Here is an 18931-nt window from a genome sequence, read left to right as displayed (position 1 = left end):
AAGAAAAAAAAACACTGGTAAGAATGTGAGGTGATGGATGCGTTAACCTGATGGGGGGACCCTTTCACAATGTACACGTGAAATATGTTGCAGTTTTGTCAGTTATGCCTCAGTAAAGCTGAAAAAATAAAACAAAGAATGGTGGTGCCCTTCTGGACTTGAACAACTGGGGCTGAGTAGGGGTGGTGGTGTGAGTTGGGCAGGACCAGCCAGCTCTGTGAGGCAGAGATGTACAAATGGGTGGGTGCAGGCAGAGGTTGGGCCACCCCTCCACAGACACCATTGGGGGTCTGTAGGAGGGAGGGCAAAGTCATCTGTAAGAGGGGGCCTTGGACTGACGGATTCAAACCAGGCAGGAGGTAGCAGGTGAGCATGAAGAGGAAGGGAGAAATACTAGGAACAGTCGCATTGTTTCCGCAGTCATCTGTAAATACAAGCATAAATATAGACATAACTCGTCTCTGGAACCCTCGGAACAGTCAGCTAGACATGTGTGTGAGATTTGGAGGAATCTCCTGGTTTGATGGTCTGGCCTCCTATCTGTCAGTCATCCCCGTGTAAAGCTTGACTGTTTTTAGGCATTAACTTTCGTTTATGTACCATCTGTAACTACAGGCTCTGGTTACTGTTCCCATGGCCTGCTCCCCTGGTGCTGATTACAGTATAACTGTCAGTCACAGATGTGTGCAGATTTGCCCCTGCAGCCCCACCTGGGGCAGTGTTTGCACTGTCATGCTTGAGAATCTGCGGACACATTCTCCTGAAGTGTCGCAGCCTCTGGGTATTTCAGCAGGCCACCCTGCGGCTGGCACAGTTGGGGCAGTGCAGGTGGGATGGGTAGAGGGTATTGGAGGGGTGTTTTTGTCTAGACATGTTATTCTGGGAGTGTGCAAACATCAGCACTTCTGTACCTATAGGAAACTTTCGCCCCTTTTCTAAAACTTGGGCTTTTTAATAACAAACTATGAAAACCCTGCTAATATTCTTTTTCTTACTAAACTCACAGTATAGGAAACAGCTGAGTTTCCCTGTGTTGCTGGGCTTGTCTGCTAACTTGAAAGTGACTAGTGATTTGAACGTGGTGGCAGAGGGTTCGTGCTGGTCGTGGGCAGCGGCATTGGTACACGGGCTGCAGGGTGAGGGGCGGGCAGTACAGAGAGCTGGAGAAAGAGTTTCTGAGCTTGGTGCCAAGACCAGGCCACAGAAGTATCACGTAGCTGCCTTCAGGAATTCCAAGCAGGGAGGGTGAGTGCTTTAGAAAAGAAAAATATTTCTGGGTTCCTTTTAACAGGAAAGAAAAGCCCAAGGTCACTCTATGAGGAAATGGTAGTGCGGGTCTAAAAACACAGTTTCGTATTGTAGAAATGATGCCACTTCCCAGGCCCCATCACTCAGGGGCCGTGTGTGCTGCAGCGTGTGTCTCAATGCTTGTTCAAGCTTCAGAATAGCCTCCGAAGCAGGTTCAGCTGCGCCACCCCTGTAAGCTTTCCCAGCCTTTGGACACAAATCCCCGTACCCCACAAGGTCTCACAGGCCGCAAAGGGCAGAGCTAGACCCCGGGTCCCTGCAAACTTCACCTCAGAAGCAAAGCACATTCAGGTGGCACACTCAGAAGTGCATAGCACATTCTAGATGGCAGGCGTGAGGAGGAGCCCCAGGCTGTTGTGTTTTGCTAGGTCACTCTGTGTTTGTGGGGATTTGGATTTGGGGACTCCAAACTTTCTCCCCTTTCATGGGGGGCAGGAGGTGCTATTTTCCCTTCTGTGGGTGGCTGACTTTCTCTGGGGATGAGACTGAGGTGGGTTTAGCAGCGCAGAACTGGAGTTTGCTAAGTACTGTCAGCCTTCCCATGCCTAAGTGAGTCCTCTGATGGGGACAGTGGGAGCTCGGGAAGTTGGAAAACGTTTCAGAGGATCAGGGGAGAGCACTGAGGAACCAGAAAACCCAGTCAGGCTCAAGCAGCCTGGGCCTGTCCCCTCGAAGATGAAGATGACCAACGTGGGGGCTGTTTGAACCTGCTTATGAGGCACAGACAAATCTCGTAACCTACCAGGTGGCCCAAGAGGCTGGGTCTGAAGCTCGGCTCCCCGCCGCGTTTTGGATGTGGGACTAAGACAAGAAAGCCCCCCTCTCCGTCTGTTTTCTCACCTGCAAAGTGGCTGGCCTGTAGTAGGTGCTCAGTAAGCACTCGCTCAGATGACAGCACCAGCTGTGACAGTACTTGGGAAGTTAGCTAGTTAAATGGTGAGCACAAATAGTCAACCTGAGGGTCCAGTACTACCCTGTGACATTTACAGGTCAGCATAACAGGGCAGTCTAAGTATTCTTTTAAATATTCTTTCCATTGTCGTTCAAAAAGCATGGTGGGAGGGTCACCTGGGGGCTGGCTTTCCTAGGCCCTCTTTTGATCTATCAGAGATCTGGTGCTGCTGGATAGGAGAACTGATGGCCAGAGAGCCCATCTTGAGGTCCTTGGATGAGAAAGTAGTTTTGCGCCTGTTGACAGGAAGAAGCAGATGATGGTCTGGGCAGGGCAAGAGGCATGTAAACTGTAATGCTGGGAGGAGTCTGTTTCACATGGAGGATACTGGAAGTGGGGGGGAAGCCATTTTTACCCCTATAGGACTGTGGTTACACCTGCTGCTTCCCCCCCCCCCCCCCGAGATAGATTTCACATTAAAATCCAGCCAAGTCGCCAGCAGTCTCTTTAGAAGTTACTGCGTCCTCTCCCCTCTTTCTGCTCTCTCTTCCTTCCCCTCCTCCCTCATCCAGAGTCCCTCTTCTTCCTGCCCAGCCCCCCCTCCTTGGAGGGAGTAAACAGGGTAAGGGTTGCCTTGTGGCCTGTAGCTATCCATCTTCTAGGTGGAGATGGGCAAGACCACAATTTATAAAGCTTGGGCCTTCCTGTCCCCCAGAAATCTTCGAGGGTGGGATTTGCTTTTGCATTTAAATGTGGGAGTGACTCAGAATGCCTCTGACCATCAAGTTCCCTTTTGTCAGGTGATGGCTAGAGTCCTAGTCTGGGGACCACTGACACAGGTGTTCATCAGTGTCCTGCTCTTGCTGCCCCTCCCCCGCCCCCGCCCAGAGGGGAGTTGGAACTTACATTTCCTAATTCAGCCCACATGGGGAGCCTTGGAGGGGGGGGAACCTCAGCCTGGGTAGAATATACTAATATACTAATGAATACATTAGTATATACATCAGAATATACGAATATACTAATGACCCCCGATTTGACTGTAGGAGGCTTGACTCACCATCGTTTGTGTGTGTTTTTTAAACTGGGAAACTGTATGGTCGCATTGAAGGGCGTAGCAGAAGTAAAGGCCTATAACCCTTCGTGACTCACAGTCTTGCTCACTGATTTCCAAATGTTTGATTGGGGTTATCTGCTTACCTCACCCTGTTTCTTGAGCAAAACTGACACCCCCACCTCCACCCCCAATCTGCAGGTTGTATCAGAAGTCCAGAAGGCCAAATTTGAAGTATTTTTTAAAATTTAAGTGGATGGTCCTAGAAATACGCATGTGTGCTTAAGTAACCCCAGAATTAAATGCCCAGCTTTTGTAATGGCTTGATTTCTGTAGCACATGCAGATGTTTTGAGTCCAGTTGTTACAAACAAGCTTCCCAACACTCAGCTGCAGTCCCTTGCCCCTGGCAGGTGTGACCAAGGCCCTGACCCCCAGTGTTTACTTACAGGGGGGAAAATGGCTGCGTGCGTGCACATAAAAAATAATTATTTACAGGAACACGTACGTGGTCATTTCACAGAGCCACACATTTCAAAGCATGCTGCTTGGTCTCCGCTACTCCTGTTTCATTGTGTTTCTTCTCGAAACTATGGAATGTGCCTTACAACCAAGGGCAATGCGACATTGACCCAGTTTCACCTATGCCTTAAATTGGCATAGAACCAATGTACTGCTTCATCTTCAAACTTTTGCTAATTATTCTACTTGCTAATTAGAATAATAATAAATAGCTTGTCTTCAGGATAGTTGTCAAGAGGATGGCTTTATCTGGGATATAACTCCTTTCACTTCTGTTTGACTGTTTTATCTCCATGTTTCTCAAAGTCCTGAGCATTATATGCCACCAAAAAATTAACCTAAGCAAATAATTATTTAGCCAGAAGTTTATTATCAGGTTATACTCTAGAGCGGTGATTCCCAAAATGAGCATTGGGAAGCTGACCTCCTATCTTGAAGGGATATAGTCTCCATGCATCGAAAGCTGAGCTTAATCTCTTTTCTTAAACCTACCCCCAACCCCCAGTCTTCTATTTTTGATAAAATGGAACTACTGTCTTCTTGGTCCTCCAACCTTCTCCTCCTTTTCTCAGACTGTTACTTGCCAAACCCCATGCCCTGGGGCTTCATTCTCCGGTGCCTGCCTTCTCCCCACTCCCACTTGCCACTGCCCTAGTCGGGGCCCGTGTGTGTTGGTTTTTCCCTAGACGCTTCCCTCCGTCCTGCTCTGCACACTGCTCACACTCCTTGTAGGTTTCTTGCTAAAACACAGACTGCTGAGTCACACCCCCAGAGTCTCTGATTCCATGGATCTGGCCAAGGACCAGCTCTTTTGCTTTCCTTACAAGGACTGTGTGTTCCCCGATGAGCCTTCGAGGGCCTTAGCTCTAGGGTGAGCCGAGCTCCATAGACTCCAGGCTGCTTCTCTTGGTCCATTCTGACTTCCTCCCCACTCTCCTGCTCAGCCAGTGCCCATGGGAACAGCTCTGGTCACGTAAGGATAGGCGTCAGGCTCCGTAAGAGCAAGCTCTGTGTCTTACCCCCCGATTCCAGCCTTCAAAGTTGACAGCTGTGGGCACGACTCAGCAGAGGGCATGGGGGGAGGTATTGCTTTTACAGAGAAAATGCGGCCAGGCTGCCTGCACCGCCAGGCCACACACTGCAGGCCCAGCAGGCAGGAGGCCTTTGTTTGTGGCAGCTGTCCCTCTTCACCCGGCTGTTCCCATCTCTTACTTTTCTTAGCTCTTTCCTGCTTCCATTCTGTCATTTCATTCCCAGCCCTTTCTCTACCTTCTTAGTCACGATGCCCTGGGTCTTTTGGTGGCTTCCTGGGTTGAAGAGGTTTCTGAATCTTACTATAAAGCCACAAAATTGCTTCTGAATTTTCGTCTGAATATTTTTTGTAGCAAAGAAAGATATTGGCTAAGGTGGACTGGTATTGTAGTTAGAGCATGTTACTGGGTGTCTGAGTAATAGTCTAATATTCGTATTTTACAGGAAACAGGAAAGTTCTGGTTAAAGATAGCCCTGGACATGGACACATGGAATCCCCATTTTACAGAAGAGAAAACAGACTCAGATTAAGTGACAGTGATGCATGATTCTATTTCCATCTTTATGCAAAGAATAACTGCTTTGTTTTCTAAAGCAGCATGTTGTATAATAATTATATTTGGAATCATGGCTACAGGTATTAGAAAGTTTCTGCCAAGTTAGAGAAGACCATGCGAACATTGGAATATATGATGGGGTGATATTTACTCCAGAAAATTATTCACAGTTTTAGATCGAGTTAAATACACATATGTAGCAACTAGCAGATACTGAAAGAATGTATATAAATGTATAAACATAGAAAAAAGTCGAGAAGGGACTCACCATATTGGTAATAGGGGCTTGTCATTTTTCCCTTCATATACTACTGTGTTATTCAAAGCAATTTTCACTGTATAGATGGAGGGGAGGAAAGAGAGCATGTGGGAGGAGTAAGAATTCTAATTCAAAAAAACAAAGGAAAGGAAGCCACTCAAACGTGTGGCAGCCGTTACCGTACGAGGGTCTGCACGTGGTCCTCCCCCCGCAGTACGTCTGGTTCCCACCAGCTCTGCCTGCACAGCCTGTCTGCTCTCTGAGACCCAGCCCTTTGCCTCTTCTCGAAGGCTTTCCTGTCTCCTTTCCTCAAACCTCAAGCCAGAGACGATGTCTCCCACTTTTGAACAGTCCTTTCTTGTGGTACCAGAAGTCCCTGTATCATAGTCTCATTTCCCCAAGAAAGTGTTTCCTGACTGTTGCAAATGTGAAGCCTGTCTCGGACATGAAAAAAGAATCATAGGCTCTGGCATCATAATAGCTGAACTTTTATTCATCGGACTCCGAAGAATGCTTGACGTTCCTATGGACATCTGGACCCCGTGTAGTGTCTCTCTGGCCCAGGGTGAAAACAACTGCCCCTCCAGGTGGCTCGGACCACTGGTCAGGAGCTCTGGCACCGAGCAGGTGTGCTCACTGAGCCACCGGGGAAGGCGGGCGCAGAAGGGCACCCCGCGGCATCAGATCTGCCACCTGTCGGGGCTGCACATCACACGGGCACAGACGGGCCTGCACACCCTGTGCCTTGTAGCTGATGGTCGCGACTGGTAGATGCTCTGTGAGAAACCGAAGTTCCTAATGAATGATAGTGCAGTTGGCAAAGAGGAAACGCAAAATCAGTGGTCTGCGCCACAGCCTGCACCTCAGTTCATTCGACAAACGCTCCACTCGCTGGGCAGCTGCTCCACAGGGCCGCTGGGGGATCACGGGTGGGCGAGTTAGGCTCTTATGTTTAATGCTTTCCCCTAACATGCTCATCTGTCTCTCTGTCTTTTTTTATAGGGCAGTGATGGCGCTCGGAGATCCACGCTACTTGACAGTGACGAGCCCTTGGAGTATTTCTACGATGATGTCAGAACCTTATATGAAGGTTTCCAGAGAGGCATCCAGGTGTCAAGTAAGCAGCGTACTGAATTTATGTGCTGATGCTTGAGGATTTTATTCAGAATGCCTGGCCTTTCTTCATGTTATTCAGGCTGCCCTCTCTTCCCATCACTTCTCCAGAGTAGTCCCAGAGCTCACTAGCCCCTCGAGACGTTGCCTGTGGCAATAGAGTGGGCTCCACGGTCACACGTATGTTCAGCATGTCATGTATTTTATGGAGAGTTACGTGTACATTAGCTTACGAGACCTGCTTCTTTGGGCCCTGTTCAGTATTGTTCAAAGTTACTGATCAGGAGACTCCTATTTCAAGAAATAAATACTGACCTCCCAAGGAAGCAGTGTTCCATCAGCAACACTTTGGAAATGGGACTACCTGTAATTTCTACCTGTGGCAGCAGAGACCCCAATATCCCACACCTGCTTTCCCTTCCAGCCTCCCGTCCAGGCTCCAGTCTCGGGGAACTTCCCTCGAAGCCACGACCACCTCTGTGTCCACCCCCCCCCCATCACAAAGCCTCTTCTTTCCTACCCTTGGCCCAGGGCACTTGCTATGTCCTTACTCACCCTGCAAACTCAGATGGCATTTCACCTTTACTGGGAAACCTCCTGGTCTGTCATTTTCATCCCATTCCTTCAAGTGAGGCCTTTCCCCTCCCCTCCCCTCCCCTCCCCTCCCCTCCCCTCCCCTCCCCTCCCCTCCCCTCCCCTCCCCCTGCCCCTCCCCTCCCCCTGCCCCTCCCCTCCCCCTGCCCCTCCCCTCCCCCTGCCCCTCCCCTCCCCTCCCCTCCCCCTGCCCCTCCCCTCCCCTCCCCTCCCCTCCCCCTGCTCCTCCCCTCCCCTCCCCTCCCCTCCCCTCCCCTCCCCTCCCCTCCCCTCCCCTCCCCTCCCCTCCCCTCCCCTCCCCTCCCCTCCCCTCCCCTCCCCCTGTCCCTCCCAGCATCCTGTTCCTGTCTTTACCTGGTCTTCTGTCCCATTAATGCTGCTCCTTGAACCGGGCAGCTGTCTCCTCTCTTGGCACTGACACAACCTGGCACACAGTAGGCACTTCATTCATTTGCCCTTAATAAAGGGGAGGACACCCTCAGCCTCCTCCTGTCCCTCTTTTTGTTTTAGTCTCTCTATTTTTCCTTGTTCCAGGTACCTCTCTGGAAATGGTCCTGGGGGTCCGTGCTTTGCTATTTAAATCTTTTGGTGGTTATTAGCTCTTATTTTTGCCACTGCTCCCTGGATTGTAATCTCCTTCCAGGTCCCCCACAACACACTGCAAGCATGTGACATGTGCCGTTTTTTTACTTGATACTGGCAAAGTTGGACTCTCGGTTCACTGTGTTTGCCCAAGTATTCCTGTAGCAGATTCATTCAGCCCCACTATAAAGGGAAAGAAAACTTACTTCTAGATCATTGAATTTCTGGATTTCTTCAGAGTTAGTTTCAGGGTCAGGGTTTGCCTGTGAGAATAAATATAAGGTAGATCAGCCTAACATAAGGGCACATGAAAAACATCTGTGTGCGTGTGCGCATGCATGTGTGTGTGTTCTTCACCACTACCACAAAGCACGTATGTGTATAGCTGTACATACATGTTTTCCATCATTAGCAGACGATAGGATCCATGTAGGCGTGTGGTGACTTACATTATACTTCTGAGCGTCCCCTGATGTTAAGTCATGTAACTTTTTTGGGGGGGTCACTTTCTCTGCTTGGAAAATGAAGGACTTGCATGAATGTTTCAGAGGAGCTGAATTAGAGGAAGTTCAGTTTTTTTAGCCTACAGAGATTGAAGGGAGCTGCTTTGCAGGTTATTTTATTCCCCCCCCCCCCCCAGAGGAGCTGTTTATTCTGAGCTTTAATTTTCCGAGGCTACCATAAGATTAACCCCCTATAGAGAGCAAAAACCAGCATCTAGATGAGGTAGTTGGAGTTTGTTGAATGATGGGAGAAGCCAGCCCCGAGTTTTTAAACCCAGTATTTTAAAGCTGTGCCTGGGAAGCCGTTTGTAAAGATTGAGTTCCCTATGTCGGTGGTTCTTACCCCAGCTGCACCTCAGTGTCATCTGGGGAACTTTTGAAAAACACTCAGGCTCAGTCCCCATTCCCTGTCCAATTATGTCAAGAATGCTGTTGGCAGGGCCTGGGTATAGTATATATTTTTAAGTCCCCCAGGCGAGCCTGGGCTTAACTATACTGTTTAAAGCTAGAATCCTTGAACCTTGTCAGGGAAGGGCCAGATAGTAGATGTTTAAGGCTTTATGGGCCATCTGGTCTCTGTTACAAATATTCAACTGCAGCCTCAGATAATACGTAAATGAATGAGGCTGCATTCCCAAAAAAAAAGTGTTTACAAAAACAGGCAGCAGGTCTGATTTGACCTCTGACTGTAGACAGCCAACTCCTTTTCTTGAAGAATAAAGTAATATTACTTCTTATGGCCAATGTATATATATTTTCCTTCTGAAAATAACATCTGATGGGACTTGTCATGTTTGGCCCGGTCTTTTGTATTTTTGGAGATAAAATTGGCATATAACGTTATATTAGTTTTGGGTATACAACATAGTGATCACCGCAATAAGTCTAGTTAACATCTGTCACCTCACGTAGTTACAGAGTTTGCTTTCTTGTGATGAAGACTTTAAGAGCTACTCTCTGAGCAGTTTTTAAATATACAGTACAGTTTGGTTAGCTGTGGTCACCATGCTGTACACTGTGTATTACATCCCCAGGGCATATTTGTTTGATCACTGGCAGTCTGGTCTTTAGTATGGTCCCTGTGAATTGAAGAAGGTCTGAGAATAAGGCCCCCGTGGAGCTCTTTTCTGTTTTTGTCAGGACCGCCTTAGAGTCAGTCAGGAAGTGCGCATGAAGGAGCCAGTCTGTTCAACCTGAGTCCTCATGACTGATCCTGGAACCCACATGCACACCTCACTTCTCAGGACCCCAGAGGGGGCCATGCTCTGCTTTTCCTCCTCCTTCCCCCAGTTCCCCAGCCCAAATCTGAACATCTTAGCTGGCGATCAAACCGAGAATGGTGAAGCCAGATGTCTTAGTTCTCAAAGCAGAAATATAGATGCCTCAGTCAGATGGGAGATGACAAAACTTCCAGCTCTAGATGTCTCGCCTCCCCCCCCCCCCGTAGAAGGAGCTATGCAGGCCCAGCAGACACAGAGCTGGTGGTAGAGCCCTTGTTTCTAGTTAGGAGGCATCCCTGTGTGTGGTCAACTCTGATCGTCTAGACATGGCAGCTTTTTTCCCCCAGGTGAACATACCTTTTCCCTTCAACAACTACTAACTGAGCATGAAGTTCACTTGGGATTGATCTGTAGAAAGGAACTTGTATAAGTCCAAATGCCAATGATTTGGGTTTTATTTATTACTGCACTAACCTTTAGTGTGAATAATTAATATAATTAATACGGGGTTTTTTTTATTCCTGCCTATTAGGTACCTCAGTTGGAATCAGGACACACTCTGACACTTCTTAAATTTTGCATTTGCCTTCTCTCATTCCCCTCTTCTCCGGCCCCATTTAAGAAACAAAATGGAAATAAATAAACAAGCAAAAAGTCAAACCAAGGGAAAATTATTTCCAATCTGAACTCATTGTGTCTAATCTGAGGACCATTGGAGTCCACCTGACACTTTGTAGAATGAGGCAGAATACAAATTGCGATGTTTATGCGTGTTACACCCATTCTTTGCTGTTTCCTTTTTAGATAATGGCCCTTGCTTGGGCTCTCGGAAACCAGACCAGCCCTACGAATGGCTTTCCTACAAGCAGGTGAGTTTGCTCGTTCTGTGCATGGCTAGTGCTGTATTGTTCAGTTTGTCAGTTCTTGGAGCCATTGAATGTTTGGGCAGGAAGGTCCCTGAGAATGTATGTGCCTGACTAGCTCAGAGCTTTAGGATAAATGTGCAGCATCTGGATGGAGAAATCCGACACAAAGATTTAGGGAAAACTAGGGAAGTGATTTAGCTGGTAGTTCAAAGGACTTTATTTTGTTTTTATTGATTGATGATTGATTGATTGATTTTTAGAAAGAGGGGAAGAGGGGGGAGAGAGAGGAAGGGAGAGAGAGAGAAACATCAATTTGTTGTTCCATTGATTCATGCACTCGTTGGTTGATTCTTGTATGTGCCCTGACCAGAGATCGAACCTGCAACCTTGGTGAATCAGAATGACGCTTCAACCAACTGAGCTACCTGGCCAGGGCCCTAAGCACTTTATTTTGGAACTATTGTGGATGCATTGTGCAGTAATACAATTTTGAAGATAAAATTCTAGAAATGTGCTTGAAGCAGGTAACTTTCCTCCCAGACCCGTGGAGGGATAAGATTACTCCCCTCTGCTGTGAGAGGTTCTAAAAAGATTGAGAAGCCTCAATGTAGAGTAACCCTCTCATTTTATAGATGAGGCAGATGGGTCCCAGAAAGGGATGGGGCCACCCACGGTAACAGCTGGTTAGTGCCAGAACCAGGACGGAGTGGCAGAACACAGTGCGGAGTGTGCCATCTGGTGTAGAACTGTTCAGTGCGGCACAACTAGCTTGGGACCGCTGTGACGTTTAACCCTGGGGCAGCCATCAACATCAGCACAGATGTTCAGAGATGATATCTATGTTCATCATAAGTACAGGGGAAGCTGGGATCTGGGTGTTCTCACTCTTGTCCCTCTGCAGCCCCAACTCATCCATGGCCTTAGCTGTTTAAGTAGCGGTTTGTGAAGGGCAGGTAGCAGAGCAGGAAGACACTGCTGTTATTTTTATTTTGCTCTTGATTACAATACAGCAGGAGCAGCTGGACGGCAGCCTCCCTGCCTTTGTCCCCGGCACAGCTGTTGGGGAAGTGGCTCCCTGCTCCGGGGGCGGGCACCCAGAACACACGTGCGCTTCCTCCTTCCAGGCTTTGTGTGGACGGGGGGTTCATAGTTAATGTGTTCCGGGGTGTGTATGGGAAGGGATTGTCATCAGGAGCCACAAAGCCAGCTCAGGAGTCAAGCTTTATGTCCCCCTAGACCAACACGCGCACTTTCCTCCCTTCCCTCATCTGAGGACCCGCGAATTGCCAAAGATTTTCTGGGGTATCTCCCCGGAGCGGGCGCAGAGAGGCAGAGGTGGGGTACCTTGCTTGTAGGGGTGATGAGCTGTCGTTCAGGTGACTGTATGGATTTCGCTGTTTTTATTTGGCCCTACTGAACCAGTAAGTGTTCAAATAGTAGTTTTCAAGGCCCCTCCTTTTTGCGTGTGGTGTAAAGACTGTGTGTGTTGCACACCCAGAATTGCACAATGGTCTCAGGGCCTCACAGAATCCTCAAGCGCTTTCTGGATTGCCTGCGTTGCATCACGTACATTTTCCCATGTTATTTCTGCTGGATGTCAGCGGGAAGAGAGAACACCTACCATTGCAGGTTAGATTTTTCAGAGCAGATTGAAGATCACTGGGGTTTCTAAAGGTGCTAATCTACATGTTGTACCTATTCGTCAGACTGTGAACGTAAAAACTGGGCTCACTTGACGCCAACTTTGGATTTGTACATTTCAGTCTTTTTTTTTTTTCTCACTATCCCAGTAATTCTGACCTTTGGGGGCCAGCAGCCCTGTTTGAAGGAAGGTGCAGACTCTCTTTCTAGAGGTAGAAATGCGCACGTTACCCCAGGGAGCTCTGCAAACACTGCAGGCAAGGCTCCCATCCCTTAGTGCCAGCTGTGGTTGTGAAACAGCCCACAGGGTGTGACAGTCATTGGCATCCTAATGTTACCCTCTGTCACTCAGCATTGTCAGCTCGTACTCCACGCCCATTGGCAGAGACAGGATGGCCGTATGTGCCAGAACCAACCAGGTTCGGAGGCAGGATTAGGTGTGGCTCTACCTCCAGTGTGTGTGTGTGTGTGTGTGTGGGAGTTCAGGGCGCTCCTGAGAATCCACCAACTGAAAATAAAGAATCCCAATTTTTAATATTTAAAAAGCTTTTTTTAGTTAATTTGGGATGGGAATGGGGAGAAGATGGGGGCAAGTATATAGTCCTGCCTAATTTTTATATATCTACCTATTTTTACTTGGTTCTAATAATAGTATGCGTTTTTGTATTTTTTTTACTTAAAGTTGTTACACATATTCTAAGTTTGGTACGGCTTTCATAACTGTAATATGTACTCACTATGTGGCATTTTCCCAGACATTTGCCATCATGTACTTAACCACCCAGCGAGGAAAACTGTGTTGTTCAGAATGTGCCCCCAAAGGCGCCCGTCCGCTCCCATGCCCCTCCTCTGTGCGGTGCTGCTTCCACTCACCTGTGAGCTCCGTTCCTGGAGTAGGGCCTGATGCTGCCCCTGGTTTTGCTCCCACTTCAGGTTGAGGAAATGTCGGAGTGTGTGGGCTCGGCGCTGCTCCAGAAGGGCTTCAAGGCTTCCCCCGACCAGTTCATCGGCATCTTTGCTCAGAACAGACCTGAGGTAACACCCGTCAGACCCGAGTGTCCGTAGCTTTGAGCCTTCTCAGAGGGAAGGGCCACTCAGGCTCATACCCACCTCTCAGACGAGATCTGTGGTTTGATTTGTACTGAGAATGTGGCTTCGGTTGCACCTTAGAAAGTTACACATGTAAAACCCAAACCAGGGCCTGCTTAGCCTTTAGGTGGGGGGGGGGAAATAACTTTTTAAAAATTATTGGTTTTGTTTTTTTAAACCAGATGCCCAAACAAAATCCTTACAACAGATAACTAACAAAGGAGTCTTCTGTGTTTAGAAAAAAAGTGTTAATGGCTTACAGAGACACTGGGATGCAGTTTTGTCAGTAGCAAACTCATATTTTCTTTCTGAAAGGTTTCATTTTTCCCATTGATTAGTTTACAAAGTTTAAAATGCCACTGACAACAGGGAAAGTCCTCAATCTGGCCCAGCCTTAATTTAGTCTCACAGTCTGTTACTTTGCTACCTAGGCCTAGGCATGGTGCTTCTGTAAACCCATATATGAGAGTAAATTGAAGTGAGAAGCTCTTTGGGGGCATTGCTCATGGGGTCAGTGAGCAAATCAGGGGCAGAGCTGGCTCGGAAAGTTCAAGCACCTGGCTGAAGAAATAGAATTGATTCTTAGATGTATTTGTGTCTAGAAGGTGTGTTCACTCAGTCCATGTGCTGCTGACTATTTTATAAATTAGAACGGTGTCTTAGTGTTTTACCTCCTGCTAAGGAGAAAAACAGCATTTTCCACAGCTGGGCCGTTTCCAGGCTCATGGAATTTAATTTCTTTCGTTAGAAGTGAAACCTGTTCAAATGAACATACCCAAAAGTTTTGTTTTAGGGAAATTTTCTAAGGAATCTACAATTAGGACACATATTCCTTACTTTAAGGAGTAGTTTCCTTCCTCTATTTATGAGTTAGTTCAACAAGTGTTTATTGAGCACCTACTATGTGCCAGGCACTGTGCAAGTCACCAAAGTACAACAGTGACTTGGATCTTCTCTCTGAGGTACTGAGCCCCCCAAAATAACCCCCCAAAACTGATGCTTTCTCTCTACATACTAAATGTGGACAGAAGCAAGAGGATTATGGGAACTCAGTCAAGGGAGGACTTCTTGGAGATGGCAGTTGAGTAGAATCTTGACAGAAGTGAGGGTGGGGAAGCCAAAGAAATGTTCTCACCAAGCAGCATATGTATGGGGGGGAGAGCTTGGAGTCGCAGGAGAAGTGGCAGGGAAGAGAGGACCACATGTACCCCTGTGCCTGCTCAGGGAGGTTGGGCCTAACTCCTGGGAATCGAGACCGCAACCTGGGCATGTGCCCTGACCTGGGATCGAACCACAACCTCCTGGTTCATGGATCAACACTCAGCCACTGAGCCACACCGGCCAGCGCAGTCCCCACTCTTGAGGTCTCCTTGCCTTTATCTTTCCAAATTGTGCGCTCTTGTAAGGGGCAGCTCATTCACCTCCCCCCAAAGGTGGCCATCAGGTCTGTGGATCAGTCACTAACTTGTATTGTTGACTATCTTCACAGTTGCCTCGGTTCTTCTGGTAGGTCGCACTTCCTTTTAAGAAGGGGCTGGTATTTTGTCCTTAAGAATCCCTCACAGTGCCTGGTGTGTAGTAGTAGATGTGCAGAGGGTAATTTGGCTACATCAAGTGTTTCCACTTTAAATCTAGTGTTGGTCCCCAGGGAGTGGTTCCCTGATGACATGTCGCTCTCTCTCCTTGACCCTTTCTTACTGTGTGTCTAGTGGGTGATCATTGAACAGGGATGCTTCGCTTACTCGATGGTGATCGTTCCCCTCTACGACACCCTTGGAGCCGAAGCAATCACTTACATAGTCAACAAAGGTACGTCCATGGCCTTTGGGGGACAGTGGCCTCACTGTTGGTTAGATTCAGTGATTTGCATTTGCTTATATTTGATTTGATAGGGATTTTATATTTAAATGTACATCTACCTTTCTATTTTAAAAATGTGGTACTTAAAATAACCTTAAAATTTAAAAATTTATACAGTCAAGCTCTCAATATTCCAGAGCATCTTGCTCACTGTATCTCTTCATTTCCAGCTGAACTCTCCCTGGTTTTTGTTGACAAGCCAGAGAAGGCCAACTTGCTATTAGATGGTGTAGAAAATAAGTTGACACCAGTCCTTAAAATGGTAGTTCTCATGGACTCCTATGGCAGCGATCTGGTGGAACGAGGCAAGAAATGTGGGGTGGAAATCCTCAGCATGAAGGCCATGGAGGTGAGTCCTTCCACCCTGCCCGCTTCTGAGGGGGTTTCCCTGAGGTTATCTGGCTCAGAATATGGTATCCAGTGTGACTACCGTGTCTCATCCCTCCCTGGCTGTCTCCCAACCCATGGAAGACACAGAGCAGAAACTCCTGTCTCATATGCAAAGAGTTCCACGTGCATGCCCAGAGTTAATGCATCTCACCTTCCAGACAGTCCTCTCCTAAAGCGAGTTGCACTGCACACCTATTTATTCTGGAGCCCTGACAGCCATGCCAACAAATGCTGGAAACATGAACTTCAGATTCAGGCAGAGATCTAGGCTTTAATGCCGCTTACTTACTGATTTGTGTCTAAAACGGAGCCAGGTATGGACATCTGCCTCCTTAGCCTTTTTCCCCAAATTGCTTTTGTGGAGGCCTGGTGAACTTTCCAGCAGGGATGTTTGATTTGGTTTATTTTCATGTAAAATTTCTTCAGATTCACCTTCATCACAACCTTAAAGGTAAACATTGTAGGAAAATGAATGTGGCTCATATTGAAATTGACTGTTGGGCATCAGCTCACGTAAGAAGCTGATTTTCCCCCTTGGCTCTGGATTAGGGTTTAGTCCCAAGGAGCTGGCAGGAAGAGAACCTTGCATGTACACAACATAGCAAGTAATAGGCTGAGTAGAGTCAGCAGTTCCCTTTCTGCAAACCTTATGTGTTTTCCTGGACCTGTTATAAATAGGGTTTAAAATTTATTTATAGTTTCCTATAAAGCATTTGAGGCTATAAATAGGGAAACTGACATTTGTTGTAACAGAGCCTTTTGCCTTCCTCACAGACATATACATATGCACACTCACAGACACACACACACTTTCACACATACACTCACACACACAGCTGCATAGAGCATGAGTCCATAAGAGCTAATGGATGTGCTGTATTGTTAAACTGGGTTTTACGTTTTCGGGCTTTTTTACTTGTAATCCCCTTTCACAATGTCATCTCTCGTTCCCCATCTTTCCTCCTTCTTCCTAACCACCCCCCAACACACACATGCACACAGAATTTTTTTTCTTTTTTGACTACTGCATGATAAATAATTTTAAGATTAAAAAATTTAGATGAGTGAATGAGATTATAAGATAAAGTTTACATTAAATTTTTTATTTATAAAAGACGTTGCTTTATACTTACCTGTGTAGTGATTCATATTTTGTTTTTAAACATTTTATAAGCAAAAGATTAAGGTTTTAAGAAATGGGGTTTTTGGCCTTGTAAAAGCTTATGTTTATTGTAAAAGTTATTACATATATCTCTAGTTGACGCTTCACATCTCTGTTGATTTCACTGTTGCCTTATCTTTTTTAAAGTTAAGTATAGTTTGTATTCAGCATTATATCATATTAGTTTCAGGTGTAAAATATAGTGATTCGACATTTTTACACCTTACCATGTGGTCACCCCACTAACTGAAGTAATCATCTGTCACCATGCAAACTTATTTAAAGTTAGCTTTGTGGTTAATCTTGGGATCTGTTTTATATTACTATATATTTATGGGGATCAAAAATGGAAATATTGGTATTTGGAATTTTTGCATTTTTCCCAATATTTTACTATAAAAACTTTAAAACATGAAAACAAGTTGAAAGAATAGTACTGTAGATGGTTATGTACCCACCAAGAGTCTACAATTAACATTTTAATGTATTTGCTTAATCACATATTAGTCCCTCACTCTATCCCTCTATTCATTCATTAGCCTATCTTTAATTTAATACATTTTCAGTAGGTTGTAGATTTTATTATCCTTGAGTACTGCAGCGTGCTAATCATTAACTAGAATTCAATGTTTCTTATATGTATGGTTCTTTCTTTGGCATTTGGAACCTAAAGATGGCAACTTGTTTATTTTTATGATTACTGTACTTTTTTCTAAAATGATGACATAAGACAGGTTTTAGGCAGTGAAATGTTCTTGGCAAATAGTGCCCTCATTTGGATAACGTTCTGTTGGCAGCAGAGAGAATGACACCAGATATTGTACCAGTGGGGTCAGCCTGGACCTGGGTTCAGCAGCCTTGGTACTTGAGTTCTGGCTAGGAAAGAATTCAGAGGCAAGACTCAGACGATAAAGGAACATTTATTTAGAAAAATCACAGCGGTAGAAGAAATGGGTTCAGGAAACAAGTTACAGAGGCAAAAGAAGGGCCCTTGGAGCTTAGGAGAGAGAAAGGTAAAGTTAAAGGGTCTGGGGGGAAGAAGATGAGTGGGAGGGGAAAGGCGAGGGCGTGATCCTGGGAGGGGACAGAGAACTGGGTCCACCATCCTAAAAGCTTGTAAGGGTGGGGATTTCAGGGGAGGTGCCAGAGGAGGATCTCAGTAGAATGCCCATCAGCCTTTCAGGTGTGTCCTTTCAGGGTTGTGGTCTCTCCTGATTGCTGGGTGCCAGGGAGAGGGTCATTAGTCATTGCAGCTGGTCCAAGCATCACTTGTCTGGTTTTATTGCTTTTCTGGGCCTGGAGCTGAAATACAACTGAGGCCTAGATGTTATCTCTAGGCTAGGAAAAGTCAGGGGGTTCTAAACTGAATGACCAGCAAAATGCTAAGGGAGGAAAGGTCACCCTGGGGTGAGGTCCCAACCTATAATTGTCCACTGCTGGGCACCTGGAGGGTTTTCCGCTCTGGTGACCTTCTGTACCTGGCCCATCGTCCTTTCTCTGCTCCTATCTAACTGCCTACCACAGTTCCCAATAAATTGAAAGCTAAGTTGCATATCCTACTACTTTATTAGATTTAATATCAATTTTTGAAGAATTAGAGATCTCAACAAGTGTGAAAATTTTGAATAGATGAGTAGGAATTTAAATCTGATAAAGATTATTTTGAAAAACAATTGAGAGAATTCTTATTGCTTTAGCTCTTAGTTGACTTCATTTTGGACGTTAGTATTCCTGTTTTTAATCAGTGACCTGTTACGTATATAACTTAAAATGTAAAGATTAAAAACTGTTGAAAACTGTACCCTGGACAGAAACTTACTGAGCGCCAAGCACACCCATCTAATTTTCACTCATTCTAGGCGTGCTCACTCCATGTGCTCACTCAAACTGTTCAATTTTAATAAGAAAAGAATATAATACAAAGAGTTCATTTTTAAAATTAATAGATACTAAAGTTGCCACGGAGACTGCCTTCGTGCAGGAAACTGAACAGCATCTCAGTGAGCCCTTGGTCCTAGTGGGAGCAGCTGTTGGGAAATGCTGCACCCTCCAAAATAAATCCATTGTTCTTAACCTTCCGTCCATTCAGGAGTGGCCATAGGCCTTCTGTCCTGGCCTGTGTTATAACTGGAGGTCCCAGATCCTTTCTCCTCTCCCTGTGGGGAGTACAGACACTTGAGCCTGTAAAATGGCTGGCATTTAAATCAGGCAGAGATAGACTTTTCCGTCCAGATTGGTGTTAGTTCTGCAGAATTGGGTGATCGCTATCTCGCTGTGCTCTGATTTGG

General features: G+C 46.4%; 1 protein-coding gene across 5 annotated transcripts in view; it reads left to right on the top strand.

Moving 5' to 3' along the window:
- ACSL1 (acyl-CoA synthetase long chain family member 1) overlaps nt 1-18931 on the top strand; it is a 58481-nt gene that overhangs the window by 22968 nt on the left and 16582 nt on the right. For all 5 annotated transcript variants that reach the window (XM_081124663.1, XM_081124660.1, XM_081124662.1 and 2 more), the window contains exons 3-7: nt 6626-6740; nt 10440-10504; nt 13076-13177; nt 14941-15040; nt 15262-15440. In XM_081124663.1, coding sequence (XP_080980789.1) covers nt 6626-6740; nt 10440-10504; nt 13076-13177; nt 14941-15040; nt 15262-15440 — 561 coding nt within the window. The remainder of the gene's footprint in view (nt 1-6625; nt 6741-10439; nt 10505-13075; nt 13178-14940; nt 15041-15261; nt 15441-18931) is intronic.

Source organism: Miniopterus schreibersii (genome assembly GCF_964146895.1).
Source record: "Miniopterus schreibersii genome assembly, chromosome: 2".
Taxonomy (NCBI): Eukaryota; Metazoa; Chordata; class Mammalia; order Chiroptera; family Miniopteridae; genus Miniopterus; species Miniopterus schreibersii.
Note: the sequence above shows the minus strand (reverse complement) of the source record. Positions and strands in the feature narration are given on the sequence as shown.